At 27.5% G+C, this 22,102-nt stretch overlaps 1 protein-coding gene across 1 annotated transcript in view; it reads left to right on the forward strand.

The window, feature by feature from the left end:
- Positions 1-438: 438 nt before the first annotated feature.
- LOC135930783 (D-glucuronyl C5-epimerase B-like) overlaps positions 439-22,102 on the forward strand; it is a 48,015-nt gene continuing 26,351 nt past the window's right edge. The window contains exons 1-6 of the mRNA XM_065467571.1: positions 439-507; positions 1,051-1,125; positions 3,317-3,427; positions 6,284-6,359; positions 6,623-6,790; positions 6,832-7,029. Of these exons, the coding sequence (XP_065323643.1) occupies positions 439-507; positions 1,051-1,125; positions 3,317-3,427; positions 6,284-6,359; positions 6,623-6,790; positions 6,832-7,029 (697 nt within the window). The remainder of the gene's footprint in view (positions 508-1,050; positions 1,126-3,316; positions 3,428-6,283; positions 6,360-6,622; positions 6,791-6,831; positions 7,030-22,102) is intronic.

Raw genomic sequence — 22,102 nt, forward strand, 5'->3', positions numbered from 1 at the left:
AAACCATAACTCGATCAGATATAAATTTTTTAATCCCGAAACTGACTTGCTTGCAGGGCTATATTATCTAACAATAAAAACAACCCCGGGTCTGAACCAAGGGTCCGAACCAAGGGTCTGTGCTCCGAGCAGGCCTGAGCACAAAATTGGTTCGTAAATTTTACAACCAAGCAAATTAACAACACTAATTATATATATAGATATATTGAAATATATTTTAAAGGAATTTAGAAAAAGGAGAATATATATATAAAGAAAAAACGAAAATTAAAATATCCAATTTTTAATGTATTTTTTAAATCTGTTTTGTTATATATTATATATTTGATTGTCATTTATTTTTTGAGGGTTGTGCAAAAATAAAAAAACATATTGTTATAATATTTTAATTGTTTGTTTTTTTTAAAATAATTTACCCTATATATCAGTAACCAAAGAATGAATTTAATAATAGATACTACTCAGCAATCTATCATGAAAGAATACGACCTCGACACAACAACAACGGTTATAAAAAATAAATTATCTATATTATAATTTTCCGATGTCCTCACTACGTCATCTCATCGCTACGTGATGTCAACGCTACGTCATGTCATCGCTAAGTATTTATTTATTTTTATTAATTTATTTATTTTTTATAAAAACAAGACTCAATAAAAAGCAACTATTATATCCTGGTAAATAATATTTATAATTTATAAAAAAATTTATTTATTTACTTTTTTTATAGGTGAAATATTTTGAGAAGAAAATCCAAGAAAGCAAGACTCAGATAAAAAGCAACTATAATCCTGGTAAATAATATTTTTAATTTATGATATCAAAAATTAAATATCATTCATTTATTAATTCAACCCATATTCATTTTGAGAAGAAAGGGTAAATAATATTTTTTATTTATAAAAATGAGTTTTTACAAATCAAACAATCATACACCCTTATTTTCCAAAAAATAAGTTTTTACAAGGGCTAATATCAAAAAATAAATATCATTCAATTCTTTCAAGTAAATTAAATTATAAATGCTTATATTTTTTTTACATTTAGAATACATCAATTTTAGCTTCTGATGATATTCTCACTCTTTCTAGAGAGTTGAACCTAATATTGATTCCTCTTCAGGTTTAATACATTATATTTTTAAAATTATTCTTATGTTTTTATTCTAGATAACAAGCCCTGTCTTAACCTCTCTTAATGATTGTACAGATGCTGATTAAGCAACTATTATCCTGGTAAATTATTATTTTTTATTTATTAAAATGAGTTTTTACAAGGGTTGATATCAAAAAATAAATATCATACAATTATTAATTCAGCCCATATTTATTTTGAGAAGAAAAGCAAAGTAAGGGTAAATAATATTTTTAATTTATAAAAATGAGTTTTTACAAATCAAACAATCATCATACACCCTTAGTTTACAAAAAGTATAACATAACATCAATAATTTAAACTTTCTCATTCCAGCTACACACATTCAAAATTATTATAAATATTTATGAAAATAGTTTCAAAACACAAAAGATTAATCCTACCTTTTTTTAAACAAAAATGTAGTATAAAACAAGGATGTGCCACCCCTCATTTTCAATCTACTAAGTGACATCACAAATACCAGTACAAAATGTAGACTGGCTATGCTACGCCGACAACATATATGTCATTATTGAAGATGTCACTAACATTAATTATTTTAACAATAGTCTTAAATAATATTTGAAAAATCCGCCTGATAAAAAATTTTAAAAAACTATTCTATCTTCCTTCCCTTTTAATTTCTTTTATTATCTTCACCTTTCTCAAACTTTTTAATTTCCTATTTCTTTCTCTTTAGCTTCCTTTCCCTTTTAATTTCCCTATTTTCTTTTCATTTACAATATTTAATATGATATTTTTTATAATTTAAATAAATTTATATATCCATTTTAAGCATCCTACGTATTTTTAAAGCTATCCATTTTGCTGGGCCGCACAATATGTCCTTTTATCTCTGATGAATATTTTGTCTAACTAACAGAGAAATATCCAAAGTTCATTATTTTTAGTATTTAACTAAATTAATATATCAATTTTTAAGGATCCTATTTTTTTAAAAGCTTGCCATTTGTCAGATCCACAATTGCTCTATTCTCCATGCTAATTATTTTGTATAACTCACCAAAAAATAAGTAGATTATTTTTATTATAAATAATTTTATATAGGATTTTATATCTATCCAAAAAATCGATATATATATTACAATATTTTTTTTATTCAATTAAAATTATATATTTATTCTTAAGGATTCTACCTTTTAACAATACTCCTTTTTATTTTTAGTATAACTCAATAAAAAAGAAAAAACGGGGTTTTCTATCTTTAGGATTTTAATTCCAAAACAAAATACATACTATGACATTTATATTATTTAAATTATTCTATATCTATTCACAAGGTTACTATTTTTTTTTAATTTGCCAATACTCTCCGAATGGTATTTTATTTTAATCCTACCTTATAAATTAATTTGAGAATTGTTTTGTTTTTACTTTAATTAACTATCCCCATCTTATTTCCTCTTTATAATTGTTCAAATATTGATATATCGGTCATTAATAATGAACAAATGCAAAATAAACCTTTAGAAGAACATGATAGGCTTGATAAGTTCCCAAAAATTTTTTTTTGATTATAGCCCCCCAACTACTAGAAATATACTTTTAATATTGACTCCTCTACAGGTTTACAGAATATTAATGTTTGCTTAATTTCAATAATAGTTTATTTATATTTGTGGCCGATTTCTTTATTTGTCTAGGCTAACTCAATCTTAATCCCTCCCATTGTTACAAAACATGATGAATCTATTATTAAAAGCAAAGAAAAAAATACCGATCCAACAAACGCCTTACCCGTTCTAGAGTTACTGGTGGCCAAGATAATAAAGAACTATGAACTCCTCTGGAGGTTTATTTTGTTTTTTTTCTAATGTTTTATATCTATATGTTTATTTTATATTCACCCAGTTGCCTCCAAATGATATTTCTATCACCACTACCACAATCCCTATGCCACCTCTGCCTAATTTTTAACAAACATAAGCATTTAATTCCACTATCATTCACCTCACTAGGAGTTAATATAAATAATACTTTATCCGATTCTCTGAGGAACTTTCATGAATATTTAGAGGGATGTTCAAACGTGAATGTGTAGTGCGGCCAATTTCATTAACATTATTAATGGGGAAATATTCGGTAGTTTTGTCATGGCCTTTAAAACAATACTTACGACCGTTTTATGGTTGAGGTTCATGATTCTATTTTATAGGGGGATACCAAAACTGACACTTTGGCAGCAATATCATTTTGCGTTCTTCTTTTACCATTAGCCCAAGGCCTCAGCTTTATCTGGACGCAATGGGTGTTGTACACTGCTTTGGTAATCCGTCATTATTCATTACTTCACATAAAACCCAAAATAGGATGATATTATACATTAATTATTTCCTCTGTAGACGACTGCCCAGATATATTTTGTCGCTTTTTCCATCAAAAATTAAAATGTCATAAAGAATTTGCTCTTAATTTTATCAGACACACAAAATAATAATTAATCCCCATCATTTATTTAAAAAATTACCTAAATTTATATGGCAAGAAAAACAAATTTCCTAAAAAATATATAAATAAATTGCATATAAGTTTCATTAGTGTTGAATGGCATTTTTGTAATTTAAATAGATAGCATTTTTTTTGTACTTAACATAAAGATATAGATAGCCCTTATCAAGTTTTTTGATAAAAGGAGTTAATCCACTAATTGGTAAATCCGAGAGTTCCCCTTCATGTGATGATAAATTATTTAGAAATTTAACTATCTCCGGGTTTGGGAAAAAGTTTTGAAAATTAATATGGGTTGGACTGGGCTTGGAAAATATTCCTCAAGATTAATATTTGCTTGCACCTGACTTGGGAATATCTTTTACAAATTATTATGGGCCGGGCTAGGAAAAAATTTTCAAAATTATTATGGGTTGAGCTAGGCTTGAGAATTTTTTTTTAAAATTATAAGTTCTTGGACGCTTGAAAATTTTTTCCAAATATTATGAGCTTGAACCTGGCTTGTAATTTTTTAATGTTAAATGTTAATCTTATGTAATCAGTAATATATTAACAAAAAATTTTGATATTAGGTAAAAGCTCATTTAAATATATTTTGACTCAAAAAATAGTTTCCATTCATAGTCCTAATGGGTTGGACTCAATGACATTGGTTGGACTTGACCTAAATGGGGAGGGAGCAGTGGCGTAGCTAGGAATTTTCCTTAGAGGAGGTCCATACATATAAAAGTTCGGCCGAGTTTATCTTACAAATCATAACCATATCTTCGATAATATATAATATATATATTTTTTAAATGCATCAATAATATGTTATTATAATTTAGTAGATTATTCTCAATGACTTTATAATAATACTATCCAGAATAATTTCAATAGTAATATAATTGATATAAAATCACTTTTAAGTCTTTTGAACGTATAATCTAAAAAAAAATTTGCTCTGGGAGGGGTCCAAACCCGAAAACCACCCCCGTAGCTACGCCACTGGGAGGAAGGAAAGTTAAAAATAATATAAATTGGATATGATTTTTAAATAAAAGGTAACATCTTTCTTAAAAAAACGAATAAAATTCTAATTCTCCGTCATTTTTGACGGGCTATCTACTAGTTTTTATTAAAGCAACATCATTGTAAGGGGTTATCTCGAATAAAAAAAGGTAAGATTTGATATTTCTTTTAATAATATTAGGGCAGAAGTAAGATTTGATATTTCTTATTGTCATGATTCTCTAATAAATGGTTTGCCAAGGCTTTCAGTTTTCCTAATTACGGAATACACGTGATTTTTTTGCATATATAACTAGGAGTTAGCCAGTAGACTAATTGGTAAATCGGATATTTCCCCTTCATGTGAGATAAATTAATTAGAAATTTAACTATCTTCAAGGTGGGAAAAAATTTTCAAAATTATAATAAGTTGGACTGGATTTGGAACCTCAAAATTAATATTGGCTTGCACCTGACTTAGAAATATCTTTTACAAATTATTATGAGCCGGGCTAGGAAAAAATTTTCAAAATTATTAAGGGTTGAGCTGGGCTTGAGAAAATCTTTTAAAATTATAAGGTCTTGGATGCTTGAAAATATTTTTCATTGTGAGCTTGGACCTGGTTTGAAATTTTTTAATGTTAATATTAGTCTTATGTACAGTAATATTTTTACAAAGTTTTTGATATGGGGTACATTTAAATATATTTTGATTCAAAAAATAGTTTCCACTTTTAAACCTAATGGGTTAGACCAAATGCATTGGTTTACACTTGACCTGAATGGGGGGGGGGGGGTTAAAAACTTCTTAACCTGTTTAAAAATTGGATATGATTTACATCTATCGTAAAAAAACGAATAAAATTATCTTTCCCCGTCATTGTTGTCAGGCTTTTTACTAGTTAGTTTAAAGGTTTAATTTCTCACTTCTAGGAAATAACAAAAAAATATATTTTAATTTGAACTTTACAAACTTGCATTTCAGCAACACAAAACCTATTTTAATAAAAACTATAACAATACGAATGCTTCAAAATGTACCCAAATGTTAAAATTTGTATGGGAATTATGACCCTTCATCTAACTAATCATGGGTAGAGGGGCTATATTATACTTTAAATTAATCAAATAAATGCAAATAAATTAAAAATAGACAGATTTTTTTTAGATACTTTGCAGAAGCAATTAAAAGATTTTAGATCAATTTAAGTCAGTCCAAAAAATTAATACATATTTCTTATTACTATTAAATAAATATTTTGATAATTTAGTAATTATAAAATAGATTGATATCTTAAAAAGGCGGATATAATAAAATATATACCATAAGGAAAAGAATGTAAAAAATGTAAAATTATTTATTTTATTATAGTAGAAATCGGTTTTAATCGGGTTAACCCAATGAAATAATCAGCTGGACCCGCCATTTTGACACATATAGTAATTATTCTCATGTTAAAAATTATTATTAAATTGATAACTTACTTCCCTATTATCTCGTTGATCCGGTAATTCTTTAATAAAGTTTGCATCAGATATAGGAGTAAATTAGGCTCTCGTTTAAAATTTTAATAATGATTAGTGTAACCAAGATGGCGTCTTCAGCTGATTTGCATTGATGTACACTTTTAATAAATGAATAGTCAGTTTAGGTATTATATAGATCATTGGGTAAAACTAACAGAGTTGTACGCTAGACATCACCTATCCTAATAGCGGATCAACACTCAACGATTTTCAGCACAGCCATTTTGCAAAATGTATATGTTTTTTTCATACCTTTAAATTATGCTCTTTAAAAAAAAAATTATAATTTTATTTTTCTCAACTATTTTCATATGTATAATATATATCCTTAAATGCTTAAATTTAAGATTTAATAGGGAATTTTATTCGAAATTTAAAAAGGAATCTTATATATCTCAATGTTTTTACAATCGATTTGATGAACATTTTCAATGTGTACACATAGATGATGATGTTTATATCTCCTTTAATTTTTTAAAAAATAAATACGAATTAGTTGGAAATCATCAATATGTCAATGGGACTAGTAAATTTCTGTTGTATCATAGTACACAAAAGGGATTATATGAAATTAAGTCCTACTCATGGCATGGAATTTATCCATCTTTTGAATATTTTAATGTAGAGAGTAGAAAAAGAGTAAAGTGCATTAGTGGTATAGAAGGTATATTAAAGAATACATTGAAGTTTATTAATATATTTAAGGAGTTCCTGTATCAAATCAATGGAACTCTAAAGGACATTTTTATCCTATTCAAATAGCTCAATATGGGTTATCTCATTTTAGTAAATCTTTTAATAATGATTCAAAATTTGTGAATATTATGGACCAAATGTTGAATAATAAAAATTTTGAACAAACATATATTAATCCCAAGATTTATTATTACAACATTAAAACAGGTAAATTTTTATTATCTAAAACCATTTTTAAATATTTTTTGCATATTTGAGGATATAAAATGAATACACATTAAGGAGGTGGTAACTATTTAGACTAGTCAGCATGACCTAGCCCAAAGCCTGATGAATATTAAACTGGGTTAAGTTACCTTGACAAAATATTTTTTAGGTTAGACAGGACATGGTTCAAGTCACTGACCTCTAATTTATAGATAAACATGTATTTCCAAATTTTTGTCTTTAAAATATAATTAAAAAATTTAACACATATATAATATATAGTATTCCCTTATATTATTTATACAAATTGAGATTTAGTGTGGCATATTTAAGAGATCCTTCTTGAACAGGGATGTGAGCCCTCCTAAAAAAATGAGTTTGGGTTCAATGAAAAATAATTTAGATGGTTTCAGAGTTCAGAGACTAGAAAAATAATTTAGATGGTTTCAGAGTTCAGAGACTAGAAAAATAATGACTTATTAAAATTAGTTAAAATAACAGAAACATCATTTTTTTTTAAAATTATTTTTATTAGTAATGCCATAAAGAATTTATCATCATATAATACTACAATACAATTTAAAAAATAACATATTTTTATTTTAAAAATTTTATTTAAGCGAATTATAATATCTTCTAAAATATCATTGTTAATATTTCCTTCTCTCCTTTCAGATTCATTTAATAATCTTATAGACTTAATTTGCACTATTATAAGTTGTTACAGTGTATATATAGGTTGTTTTATGGAATGTCAAATTTATTCTGGTTTCTAAAATCATTTTTTAAAATTTATTATCTCATGTAGCTATTTCTTTCATCACCAAATTTCTTAATTCGATAATATTACATCAAACATACTGAATATTTATTCCCAGAATGCTTCTATCTAATTGTTTAGCAAAATTAATTTATAAACTAACTAATTTAATTTTTGTTTCTTTTTTATTTTTTCTCCCTATTTTTTTAGACTCATCTGTAATCAAGTCTCTAATTTTATAACGATTCCAAGGATTTAGTACAATAATTTTTTTAAACCCAGAGTTTTCAATTATTGAAAAAGGGTCACCATAATGGTCACCATCTAAACCAAAGCATTTGTCAGATCTTCTAACATTGAAATATGATTAGATTTTTTCGTCCAATATCTTTCAATTTTATGAATTTCTTTTTTATCAGATTTGGTAGTGTTGGATTATGCAAATTTAGTTAAAAGATAATTATGGAACAAAATTAATTTAAATGATGGATTTTTATTTTATGTGTTTATTTCTTCGAAAAATTATATTTGTATATGCAAAATAAATTTTACATTTTTTTATAGTTTATGGAACAAAATTAATTTAAATGATGGATTTTTATTTTATGTGTTTATTTCTTCGAAAAATTATTATTTTAATATGCAAATACTTATAATGTTTAATGGCTATAAAAAAAATATATAAATAGCTAAGAAAAATAATTATTTTTTAACGGATGATATTTTAAAAATTAATTTAATAAAAGAATTACAGACGATATTTTGTTTCTTCAAAATTTGTGTGAAATTTAATAAAAAGGAAAGATTTAATACAGAAAAAGTAAGTCTACAATTTAATAAATTAGAATTATTTAAAAGAGTTACATTATATATTTTAGGTGTGCTCAAAAGTAAGTAGTTAGCCATCGTTATTATTAATTTTAATCCTTTATTTTAATTATATAGATTTAATACACCTTTGATTCTTAATTAGCTCTCCCAATACTGTGTTAACACCCTGAGTTAAGTTCGGACTTGTAACAATTTGGACCGAAGTAAATCAGGGCCTGTTAGATATTCACTTAGGAATTCAAAGGTAAAAACAAATTTATTTTATGTTATTTAAATTATTATTACTTTTATTTATTATAGTAGTAATTTTATATTTATACAATTTTTTTAAATTATTTTAATCAAGTGGTTATTGAGTACACTGTAATGTATATTACGCAAATAAATTTATTAAGTTTAATACTTGAAAATATAAGTATAATTATATTTTTGGTGCTAATTTTAAGTTTCACGTTAGGTTTAATTATAGGAAGAAATACGACTTACGTTAAGATAGAGATTAAAGAGTTAGAAAATATTAAGAATATATTAAGAGAGGAAGATAAGAAAAGAAATATAAACAACTTCATACGAACGGATAATTACAGACAGATAAGTTGCTATAGCTGTGGTCAGCCAGGCCATATGTCGCGTGATTGTGATTTAACAAAAGATTTGAAATGCGCGAGATGTGGCAGGAATGACCATTTAGCTATAAGATGTAGGTTAAACAATATAATTGTGAGATGTAATATTTGTGGCCAGGATGGACACACTCAAGAAAAATGTAACAAATGACTAAGAAAGAAATATTTTGATAATGAATTTAATAATTTTTTTAATGTTGATAATTTAGTAGAAAATAAGAATAAATATTTTAATTGTAATAATAAAGTTGGTAATAATAGTTTTTCGAATTTTAGTTCAGGTAAAATTAAGCATTTTAATTTTAATGATAGATTAGATCATTATAATAATTTTGTTAATGTTAATAATTGTAGTAAAAATAAGTATTTTAATTTTAATAATGATAAATTGGATAATGTTGATAATGCTAGTGCAAGTAAGAATAATTATTGTAATAAGAACGATAAATTTTGCGATGATAAAAAGTGCTTTAACGTGGATAATTATAATTCAAGCGATATTAATAGAAGTGATATGAAAATAAAAAGTAGAGATTTTGAAATATATAGAATTAAAAAGGCAACTAGTGTAGACGTACTAAAGATGGAATTAGAGAATTTTTTAATGAAAAATAGATGCCCTAGAGTAAAGATAAACATGGAGGAAGCAGAAATTTGTTTTTTATTAGATACAGGAGCAGAAATTAGTTTGATAAGTATAAAGGATTTTATGAGATTTTGGCCAGAGAAAGAATTTGTTACAAAAAAGATAAGAGCCAAACAATTGGATGGTAGCATGGTGAAAATTTTAGGGTATTATAGGGTAAGGTTACCAAGAGCTAATAAAAGTATAAATTTGTGGATAACTACGTTGAAGATTGAACCGATTTTAGGATGGTATGATATAAGAACGTTAGGTCCAGTTTATAATTGGTGGAAATTTTTCGATACTATCCCTGTAAGTAATGATGAAAATAGTGAAATGATAGATTTCGATAGAGTTAAGTTACCTATTATAGAGGGTAAACAAGAATTAGTTCGCGAGAAACTTAGAAATCGAACAACAGAATTTATTGAGAATAGTGAAATAATAAGGAGTGATTTCGATAGATTTAAGTTACCTATTATAGAGGATAAACAAGAATTAGTTCTCGATAAACTTAGAAATCGAACACCAGAATTTTTGATTAAATATAGAAGCAACTTAGAAGAAAATAAGAAAACAAGAGATATAAAGACAATAGAGGTAAATTCAGTCGAAATTAAACAAGAAAGTAATAATATGGTAGATCAGAAGGTTGTTGAAGATATTTTGGACAAAGAGATAAAGATTATTTTGAATAGGTATAAGGAAGTCTTTAAAGAAGAATTAGGTACTCTGAAAAATTTTGAAGAAGATATACGATTAGAAGAAAATTATAAACCTAAGTTTTGCGGAATAAGAAGATTACCGTTTTCGTGGATAGAAGAGATAGATAAAGAATTAGATAAATGGTTAAAAAACGGAATAATAAAACCAATAGTGCATAGTGAATGGGCAACACCTTTAGTGCCCATAAGAAAACCAGATAACAGTTTAAGATTGTGTATAGACTATAGAGTAACAGTGAATAAGTTCGTAATAAATGAAAAGTATCCACTACCTAGAATAGAACAACTGCTAGCGAATTTAAGAGGAGACACCCTGTTTTCAAAGATTGATTTTTCGAATGCTTATTTGCAAATTAAGGTGAGTGAAAAGACAAGTAAGATACTAACGATTACAACTCATAGAGGTTTGTTTGCATTCTGCCGACTACCTTTTGGTTTGAAAATATCAGCACCAATATTTCAAAGAACGATGACGGCGTTATTTCAAGGAATAAAAGGAATAATGTATTATTTAGATGATGTTTTGATATCTGGTAGAACAGAAGAAGAACACAATTCGAGATTAGTTAAAGTGTTAGATATTATATTAGAAAATGGTTTAAAAGCTAATTTGAAGAAGAGCGTTTTTGGAGTAAAAGAAATAAAGTATTTAGGACATGTTATAAAGGGAAATGAGATTACGCCAATTGTAAAGAATATAGATAAGATCATGAATATTAGAGCCCCGAATAATAAAGCGGAGGTGCAAGCGTTTTTAGGAGCAACAAATTATTATCATCGGTTTGTTCAAAATTTTGCAGAAATTGCTACACCGTTGTATGATTTATTAAAGAAAAATAAAAAGTTTGAATGGGGAGAAGCACAGGAGAAAAGTTTCGAAAAGTTGAAAATAAAGATGGTAGAGAAGCCTATTTTAAGTTGTTTTAATGAGAAATTAAATATTATTTTAGCAGTCGATGCTTCTAATGAAGGTATATGAGGAGTTTTGTTGCAGATGATAGATAATGTGGAGAAACCTGTTTTATTTTTATCGAGACGATTTAATAACACTGAGAAAAATTACTCAACGATAGAAAGAGAGGCTCTAGCAGTGAAATTCGGGTTTACGAAGTGTAAGGAATATCTGATAGGAAAAAGGTTTTTATTGTATACGGACCATAAGCCGTTGGTAGATTTATTTAAGAAAGAGAATAAGGAACTTATGATTTCACCCAGGCTGCAAAAATGGCTAATTTTAGTTGGTAATTTCGATTTTGAAATAAAATTCAGAGAAGGTAAACAAAATTGCTTACCGGACATTTTATCAAGATTGTTTAATAAAGATATTGAAGACAAAGAGCCAGTAATCAATAGTTTAGAATATATAGAAGAAGAAGAAAATGTAAAGGGTAATATTATAAGAGCGGTGAGAATAGATACAAGAGAAAAACCTATAACATTTGAAATAGTAGATAAGATATCCCAACAAGATGAAGAATTAATAAGAATTAAAGCTTGTTTAAAAGAATATAGAATGGAAAAATGAAGATAAAGCGTTTAAAAAAGTTAAGAGTGAATTAAATATAGAAGACAATTGTTTATTGAGAGGATATAGATTAGTGATACCGAATAAATTAAGAAAGGAAACCTTAAATGTAATACATTCAGGTCATCAAGGCATAGAAAGAATGAAAAATAAAGCAAGAGAATATATGTGGTGGCCTAAGATGAATAAGGAAATAGAAGAGTTAGCGAGGAGCTGTGAAACCTGTAACATGTGGGCTAATGTTCCAGCAAAGAATAAGGAAGATAAATGGCCAAAAACAGATATTCCATGCGAAAGAATACATGTAGATTTTTTAGAATATGAGAAGAAAAGATTTTTTATCATGGTAGATGCAGATTCAAAATGGATAGATTGTCAGCAAGTTTCGGGTTTATCAACAAGAGTAGCTTTAGATAAGATAAAGGATTTTGTAGGCAAATATGGTTTAATGAAGACGATAGTATCAGATGGAGGTCCAGCTGATAAAGATAGAGCATTTGATAAATTTTGTGATAGGTGGAATATTAGACATTTATTATCACCACCTTATTACCCAAGAAGCAATGGACAAGCGGAGCGAATGGTAGCGTTAGTAAAGAGTTGGTTGAAAAAGGAAAAATATGGAGAAGGTCAATGGTGGTTATCATTATTAGCATACAACAGTACGGAAACTGCAAAAGGAAAGTCACCAGCTGAAATATTTTTAGGAAGAAAGACGAGATCAGAATTAGATTTTTTAAAGGAAAAAGTGATAAGGAGAGAACAAGTAGAGAGTGAAAGATTGCCAGTAGGAAGTTTGGTGTGGGTATTGTTGTTTGATGGGCCTATTAAATAAGGGAAGGGTGTAATAAGCAAAAATATAGGAAAGAAAAAAGTAGAAGTAAAGACTGAAGGACAAGAAGGAACCTTTACAAGGCACCTGAAGCAAGTAAGGTGTAGAAGCTTAGGGCCTTAGAGAGAAATGAGAAATATACGAAGAATTAGAAAGGAATAAATTGATGATAGACATAGTAGGAGAATCATAATTTAGAAAGGAATAAATTGATGATAGACATAGTAGGAGAATCATAATTTAGATAGGAATAACTTGATGATAGACATAGTAAGAGAATCATACGTTGTAGGAAATAAAAGGGATGTTAGACTAAATTATGAGATTTATATTTTATAAAGAGTTAGAGAAGAAATTGTAACCTAGTATAGAGAAATAAGAGTCGAAGAATATATATATATGTGTATAAAGTATTTTATTTAGATGGCCTCCTATGTTAGAGTGGGTAACAAGATAATGAGGATAGAGATAAGAGACGTCGACGGTTCAGAAGAATCAAACAGATGGGTAGAAGCAGCTAGGAACGAGGCGAAACAAAGATACGGAGATTGGCTACAAGAAGCGCCGACGAGAGGGGGTCGCAGAATAGCACCGTATAGCACAAGAAGGAGAGTGGAATGCTGGGCGTGCGGGGGTGAACACAAATTACGGTTTTGCCAAAGTATGGAGTTGACCACGAATAGTAATTCGAGTGCACCAGGGAGGAACATGGTAGCATCGGCAAACACGATGGAGTTAAGGGAGAATTAAAGGGGGGAGATGTTGGATTATGCAAATTTAGTTAAAAGATAATTATGGAACAAAATTAATTTAAATGATGGATTTTTATTTTATGTGTTTATTTCTTCGAAAAATTATATTTGTATATGCAAAATAAATTTTACATTTTTTTATAGTTTATGGAACAAAATTAATTTAAATGATGGATTTTTATTTTATGTGTTTATTTCTTCGAAAAATTATTATTTTAATATGCAAATACTTATAATGTTTAATGGCTATAAAAAAATATATAAATAGCTAAGAAAAATAATTATTTTTTAACGGATGATATTTTAAAAATTAATTTAATAAAAGAATTACAGACGATATTTTGTTTCTTCGAAATTTGTGTGAAATTTAATAAAAAGGAAAGATTTAATACAGAAAAAGTAAGTCTACAATTTAATAAATTAGAATTATTTAAAAGAGTTACATTATATATTTTAGGTGTGCTCAAAAGTAAGTAGTTAGCCATCGTTATTATTAAAATTAATCCTTTATTTTAATTATATAGATTTAATATACCTTTGATTCTTATGTTAAGCATTATCCTAATTAATTTTTTGAAAATATTATGATTTGACCGAATGGCGAGCTCAAAACCGACCACTTACTATATATTCGATCTACCAAATTTGGTACTAATATTATTTGGAAAATGAATCATTTTTGGTTTATTTATCTATAAATACGTGAAAATCATTATCCCAAAAAATATTTTTAAAATATGGTGATTTGACCGATAACCGATTTGAAACCGATATACTGACTTGCTGGCGTTATACATAGAAAATCTCTTCATTTTTGGTTTATACGTGTATATTTAGGTGGTAAACATTATCCTAAAAAATATTTTGAAAATATTATGATTTGACCGAATGCCGAGCTTAAAACCGACCAATTACTAAATATTCGATCGAACAAATTTGGTGTTAATATTATTTGGAAAATAATCATTTTTGGTTTATTTATCTATAAATACGTGCAAATCATTATCCCAAAAAATATTTTAAAAATATCGTGATTTCACAGAAAATCGATTTGAAACCGGCCCAAGGACTAAATACTATCTTGCTGGCGTTATACATTAAAAAATCTTTATTTTTGGTTTATACGTGAACAATAACGTTTTAAGCATTATCCTAATTAATTTTTTGAAAATAATATGATTTGACCGAATAATGAGCTCAAAACCGACCACTTACTAAATATTCGATCTACCAAATTTGGTAGTAATATTATTTGATAAATGTCCATTTTTGGTTAATTTATCTATAAATACGTGCAAATCATTATCCCAAAAAATATTTAAAAATATCGTGATTTGACCGATAACCGATTTGAAACCGAAATACTGTCTTGCTGGCGTTATACATAGAAAATTCTTCATTTTTGGTTTATACGTGAACAATAACGTGTTAAGCATTATCCTAATTAATATTTTGAAAATATTATGATTTGACCGAATGGCGAGCTCAAAACCGACCACTTACTATATATTCGATCTACCAAATTTGGTACTAATATTATTTGGAAAATGTTCATTTTTGGTTAATTTATCTATAAATACGTGAAAATCATTATCCCAAAAAATATTTTAAAAATATGGTGATTTGACCGATAACCGATTTGAAACCGATATACTGTCTTGCCTATCGTTATACATAGAAAATCTCTTCATTTTTGGTTTATGACGTGTATATTTAGGTGGTAAACATTATCCTTAACCAAATGCCGAGTTTGAAACCGACTATTACTAGATATTCGACCGACCAAATTTGCCGTTAGCATTATTTGGAAAATGTCCATTTTGACCAATTTATCTATAAATACGTAAAAATCGTTATCCCGAACAATATTTTAAAATATGGTGATTTGACCGATAATTGATTTGGAACCGATATACTGACTTGCTATCGTTATACATAGAAGATCTCTTCATTTTTGATCTATACGTGTATATTTACGTGGCAAATCATTATCCCAAAAAATATTTTGAAAATATCGTGATTTGACCGAAAATCGAGTTTGAAACCGGCCAATCACTAAATACTCGATCTTGCAAATTTGGCGTTAATATCATTTGGAAAATAATCTTTATTTTTGGTTTATTTATCGTGATACAATAACGTTTTAAGCATTATCCTAATTAATTTTTTGAAAATATTATGATTTGATCAGAATAATCGAGCTCAAAACCGACCACTTACTAAATACTATCGATGCTGGCGTCATACATTTAGAGTGTTAATATTGGTATACGTGAACAATAACGTTTTAAGCATTATCCTAATTAATTTTTTGAAAATATTATGATTTGATCGAATAACGAGCTCAAAACCGACCACTTACTAAATATTCGATCTACCAAATTTGGTGTTAATATTATTTGGAAAATGTTCATTTTTGGTTAATTTATCTATAAATACGTGCAAATCATTATCCCAAAAAATATTTTAAAAATATCGCGATTTGACCGATAACCGATTTGAAACCGAATTACTGTCTTACTGGCGTTATACATAGAAAATCTCTTCATTTTTGGTTTATACGTGAACAATAACGTGTTAAGCATTATCCTAATTAATTTTTTGAAAATATTATGATTTGACCGAATGCCGAGCTTAAAACCGACCAATTACTAAATATTCGATCTACCAAATTTGTTGTTAATATCATTTGGAAAATGTTCATTTTTGGTTAATTTATCTATAAATACGTGCAAATCATTATCCCAAAAAATTTTTTAAAAATATCGCGATTTGACCGATAACCGATTCGAAACCGAAATACTGTCTTGCTGACGTTATACATAGAAAATCTCTTCATTTTTGGTTTATACGTGAACAATAACGTGTTAAGCATTATCCTAATTAATTTTTTGAAAATATTATGATTTGACCGAATGCCGAGCTTAAAACCGACCAATTACTAAATATTCGATCTACCAAATTTGGTAGTAATATTATTTGGAAAATTCATTTTTGGTTAATTTGAAACCGAAATACTGCGTTGCTGGCGCTCTCCATGTGGAATTCTTCATTATTGGTTTATAAGTTAACAATAAGGTTAAGCATTATCCTAAATTATTTTTTGAAAATATTAAGAGACCGAATACCGAGCTCAGATAATCTTAATTATAATAAATTTTTAATCTCCAAAAAAAAATAATTTCTATAAAAAATCATCCCTCCCCTCACCTCCATCGAAAATTCTCGGGTTCCTGTTATTTTTTTATTTCATAAAAATTAAAAATTTATACAAAATTATAATTTTTTAAAAAAATAATTTTTTAAAAAATAATTTGGCATATTCCTAAAATAAATAAAAATTAATGTGCATAAAAAAATAATAAACAAATAAATAAATAATTTTAAATATTTTCCGTTAAAATTTATTATTATTATATAATTATAAATAATCTTTTTGTGAAAAAATGCCTGATTTCCTGCCCTATATGAATCGTTAAATTTTATAAAATTATAAATATTAAATTTTTTTTATATTAGATTAATTGAGAAGCCATCTCCTAATGTGGCTCTCGAAATTCTTAAAGAGATAAAAAGTGAAGATATTGTGCCTATGATGTATCATTCTTCAAATGGATTAGTCGGGTATGTTGATGTAATTACTAAGCATATATTAGAGAGAATTCAACCAACAATATTGTTGAAGTAAATATAAATATATATATATATATTACAAAAACAATCAGAGACTTTTAACCTTACCTTAGCCCCGGGTATATGTAGCAGGCCATGTTTTAATTTTTAAAATATAAAAAAGACAATGGCCCTACCGAAAAATTTTGTAAAATAAAAATTCTATCCGGGTTGGTATTTTTAAAAAATTCGGCCAGGCCGTTTAAAAGGAAAATCTGCTTTTATATGAATATTGATTAGATAATATGAACTATATTAAACTTTTATTTGAATCATTTTTAATTGTTTAAAAAATAATGAATATTTTTTTAAAAACAAACTATATTATTAAGATTTTCACCAAAGAAAACGATTGGGGATGGAAATTGCCTATATCGTGCTGTGTCATTAGCAATTTTCGGTGAAGAAACGTACCACATTTATTTACGTATTATAGCCGCAATCGAGGTCATACTCAATAAAGACTTTTATGATTTACAAAATATTAATTATATTGTACCAGTTTCCATGAGAGAACGTGTTTTATTTTATTCTTATAATCATACTTTAAATAACATACTTAAAATAGGGGATTGGTCGGGTATGATTATTATTTTTGTTTTAAGTGGTGCTTTAAATACGCCTATTAAATCTTTTTGTCCCCCTTTATCATTTAATTTATTAAGCCCAAGTCCTTATAGCCTTGATATATATGGTCGGGATGTTAGCAGATGTTCTGATATAAAAATTAACATAATGTGGACATCTTGTAGTATACCCGATGATATTTTAAATATTTTTATAAATCATTTTATTTATTTACAAAAGCTTAATTTCAACCCACATGATAAAATAGTTATTATTGACAGTTCATTTGATAACAGGAGAAAAAAGCCCTTTATAAAATATGGTACAAATCCAAAAATGCAGATGACAAGTCAAGATACAAAAAATCCAAGAGATTAGCTACAAAGGCGGTGGCTAGGGCCAAATCTATGGCATACGATGACATGTACGAAGATCTACATACCAAAGAAGGGCAAAATAAAATATACAGATTAGCCAAACAGCGAGAAAAGAACTCTAGGGATATAAACGGAGCTCCGAAAGTAATCAAAAATAAAGATGGGAAATTGATAATAAAGGAAAAAGAAATAATGAATAGATGGAAAGAATATTTTCAGGAGCTTCTCAACTTTAATTCCCACATATTGCATCTCGACGAACACTCCCCTTGTCAAAACCTTGTACAACCTATAACAGAACAAGAAATAATCACATGCCTCAAGCATATGAAAAACAACAAAGCTAGGGGTCCAGACGATATTCCAATAGAAAGCCTTAAAGCACTAGGAGATGATAGAATACATCTCCTCACAAATCTGTACAATAAAATACTTGGAAATGAAGAGGTCCCCCAAAAATGGAGGCAGAGCTATCTAGTTCCTATCTTCAAAAATAAAGGGGATCCACACAATTGTCAAAATTACAGGGGCATAAAACTAATGTCACACTGTCTAAAACTATACGAAAAAATAATAGAAAAAAGATTAAGAGATATAATTGAAATAGGAGAGACACAGTTTGGCTTTATGCCTGGAAGATCAACAACCGATGCTATCCATGCAATTAGGCAAATGAGTGAAAAATACAGGGAAAAGAACAAAAAGCTACACATGGTCTTTCTCGATCTAGAAAAGGCCTTCGATAGAATCCCAAGAAAACTTATCTGGTGGGCGCTACGCCACAAAAAAGTTCCCGAAAAATATATAAGAATAATAGAGGATATGTATATGGGACATACAACAATGGTCCGTAGCACAACAGGTACTTCAGCAGGCTTCACAATAGCCGAAGGAGTTCATCAAGGGTCGGCTCTCAGCCCACTTCTCTTCATTACAGTAATAGATGTATTAGCACAGTCTATACCTCAAACAGTCCCGTGGAATATGATATTTGCAGATGATATTGTGATACTTGCCGAATCCAAGGATGAAATGAAAGAAAGGTTAGTGAATTAAATAAATATCCTAGAAACGCACGGATTAAAAGTAAATAGAGAAAAGACGGAGTATATGGTGATAGGAGGAGATGAAACGGAGAGTATTGATATAAATGATTGGCAGATATCCGCAATTGAAAGCTGCAAATATTTGGGCTCCACTATACAAACAAACGGCACAATAGAAAAAGAGATAAAGAATAAGATTAATCAAGGGTGGTTAAAGTGGAGATCTTTATCTGGAGTGCTATTTGACAAAAGAATCCCACACAAATTAAAGGGAAAAATTTACAGTTCCATAGTACAACCAACTATTCTATATAGTTCGGAAACATGGCCAACCAAAGAATCAGACGAGAGAAGTCTACAAACTATGGAGATGAGAATGCTGAGGATGATTGCTGGGGTAACAAGAAAGGATAAGGTGCGCAGTACAAGAATACTAAATAGTTTAAAGGTAGTGCCCATTAAGACTAAGTTAATGGTAAACAGACTTAGGTGGTATGGGCACACAATGAGAAGGCCTATGAACTACATAGGAAATAAAGTTGAAAGATTGGAAGTGATGGGCAAACGTAAAAGAGGAAGGCCAAAACTTCAATGGGGCCATAAAGTTAGAGCCAATATAAAGAAGTATAAAATAGATAAAAGAGATTGTACGAATAACATAAAGTGGAGAGAGATGTTGAAGGAGCTTACCACCAGAAAAGGTGAAAGCTAAAAGAGAAAAAAAAAAAAAAAAAAATTTGATACTATATCTATTAATGAATCCCATGATTTTATAACTATTACGGATAATGTTAAAAAATCGAATTTAAATTATATAAACTCTTCCCCAATTAATGATATCAGCGGTAATTATGATAAAAAATCTATTAATGAATCGCCTAAATTTATAACTATAAAATCAAATTTAAATAATATAAAATTTTTCCCAATTAATGATAATTATGATAAAAAATCTATTAACGAATCGCCTAAATTTATACCTATAAAATCAAATCTACATTATATAAACTCTTCCCCAATTAATGATATCAGCGGTAATTATGATAATAAATCTATTAACGAATCGCATGAATTTACTCCTATAAAATCAAATTTAAATAATATAAAATTTTCTCCAATTAATGATAATTATGGTAATAAATCTATTAAAGAATCGCATGAATTTACACCTATAAAATCAAATTTAAATAATATAAAATTTTCCCCAATTATTGATAATTATGTTAAAAAATCAATTAACGAATCGCCTAAATTTATACCTATAAAATCAAATTTAAATTATATATTCTCTTCCCCAATAAATGATATAAGCAGTAATTATGATAATAAATCTTTTAAGGAATCGCATGAATTTACACCTATAAAATCAAATTTGAATAATATAAAATTTTCCCCAATTAATGATAATAAATATACTAATAATCAAAAATTCACTAATTTTTCAATAAAAAACATTTTATCATCAAACTCTTCACAAAATAAAAATTTTTTACCATGCGATAGTAGTGATATCATCTTAAAAAATTCATTTATCGAGACTACACAGGTAATACAGCTTTTACTAGATCCTAAAAATATTTTAAATTCTATACCAATAGGTATCAAAAATAATAAATATTATATAATTAATAATACTAATAATATAAAAAATATTGGATATCGCAATGCATATGTTGATGATTGTGGTGCTTGGAGTAGTGTCAAATCCAGTTTAAAAAAATATATTTACTTCTTAGATAAAAATAATATATTAGGCCCATATGTTTTTAATAATAATTGCCTTTGCAAGTATACTAGGAGGAATAATAAACCTATATATGACATAATAATTAAATCACCAGATGAAAGTTACATGTTTATATATAATATATATTATACTTATTTAAAAAGGGATGAAAACTATAAAAGAAAAATTAGTATTTTAAATAAATTTGATAATACCTCTAAACTTAATTTAAAAAACGTGTATTTAGTTGAATATCTAGGTTTTTATCCAGTAAATGTTATAAATGAAGATAAATATGAAAAAGAGTATATACGTACCTATCCAACTATTTTAAGGGAAATTGAGAAAAGTATTAACATTGAAAAAATTCCTAAATTATATAAAAATTTAATTATAAATAATGATTTTAAAACGAGTCCTCATAATATTAAGCAGCTCCGAAATGTAAAATATAATATCAATCGAAAAAATAAAATAGTTTGCTCAAATAATTTTTCTGATAATATATTAAATATAATTTCTAATATTGAAAAGCACCCTTTAGTGTAATACATAAAAAAAATAAAATTACTTCTATTATTCTTTATACACCCTTAATGATTAAAAATATAAAATATATGTGTGCAGAAAATAATCCATCAATCCTTGGTTTCGATCGTACATTTAATCTCAGTGATTTATATGTTACGGCTTCAGTTTTTAAGCATAAGTCTATCAAACTTGGGTCTACTAATGACTATCCAATTTTTCTCGGCCCAGTTTATTTGCATGGGAATGCAGATTATCAAACTTATAATAATTTCTTTTCAGATTTAGAGGGAATTTTTAAAAAAAATCTAATTAATAAAAACAATATAATTTTTGGGACAGATGATGAAAAAGCTCTACATACCTCCATAAAACAAAATTTTCCGAATTCTGTGCAATTATTATGCACAAGACATATAAAAGAAAATATTAAAAATTATTTGAGAGATAAAGAGGGGGTTCCCGAAATAATAAGAAATAA

This window comes from Gordionus sp. m RMFG-2023, chromosome 1, assembly GCF_954871325.1.
Source record: "Gordionus sp. m RMFG-2023 chromosome 1, tfGorSpeb1-WG-v2, whole genome shotgun sequence".
Lineage (NCBI taxonomy): Eukaryota > Metazoa > Nematomorpha > Gordioida > Chordodea > Parachordodidae > Gordionus > Gordionus sp. m RMFG-2023.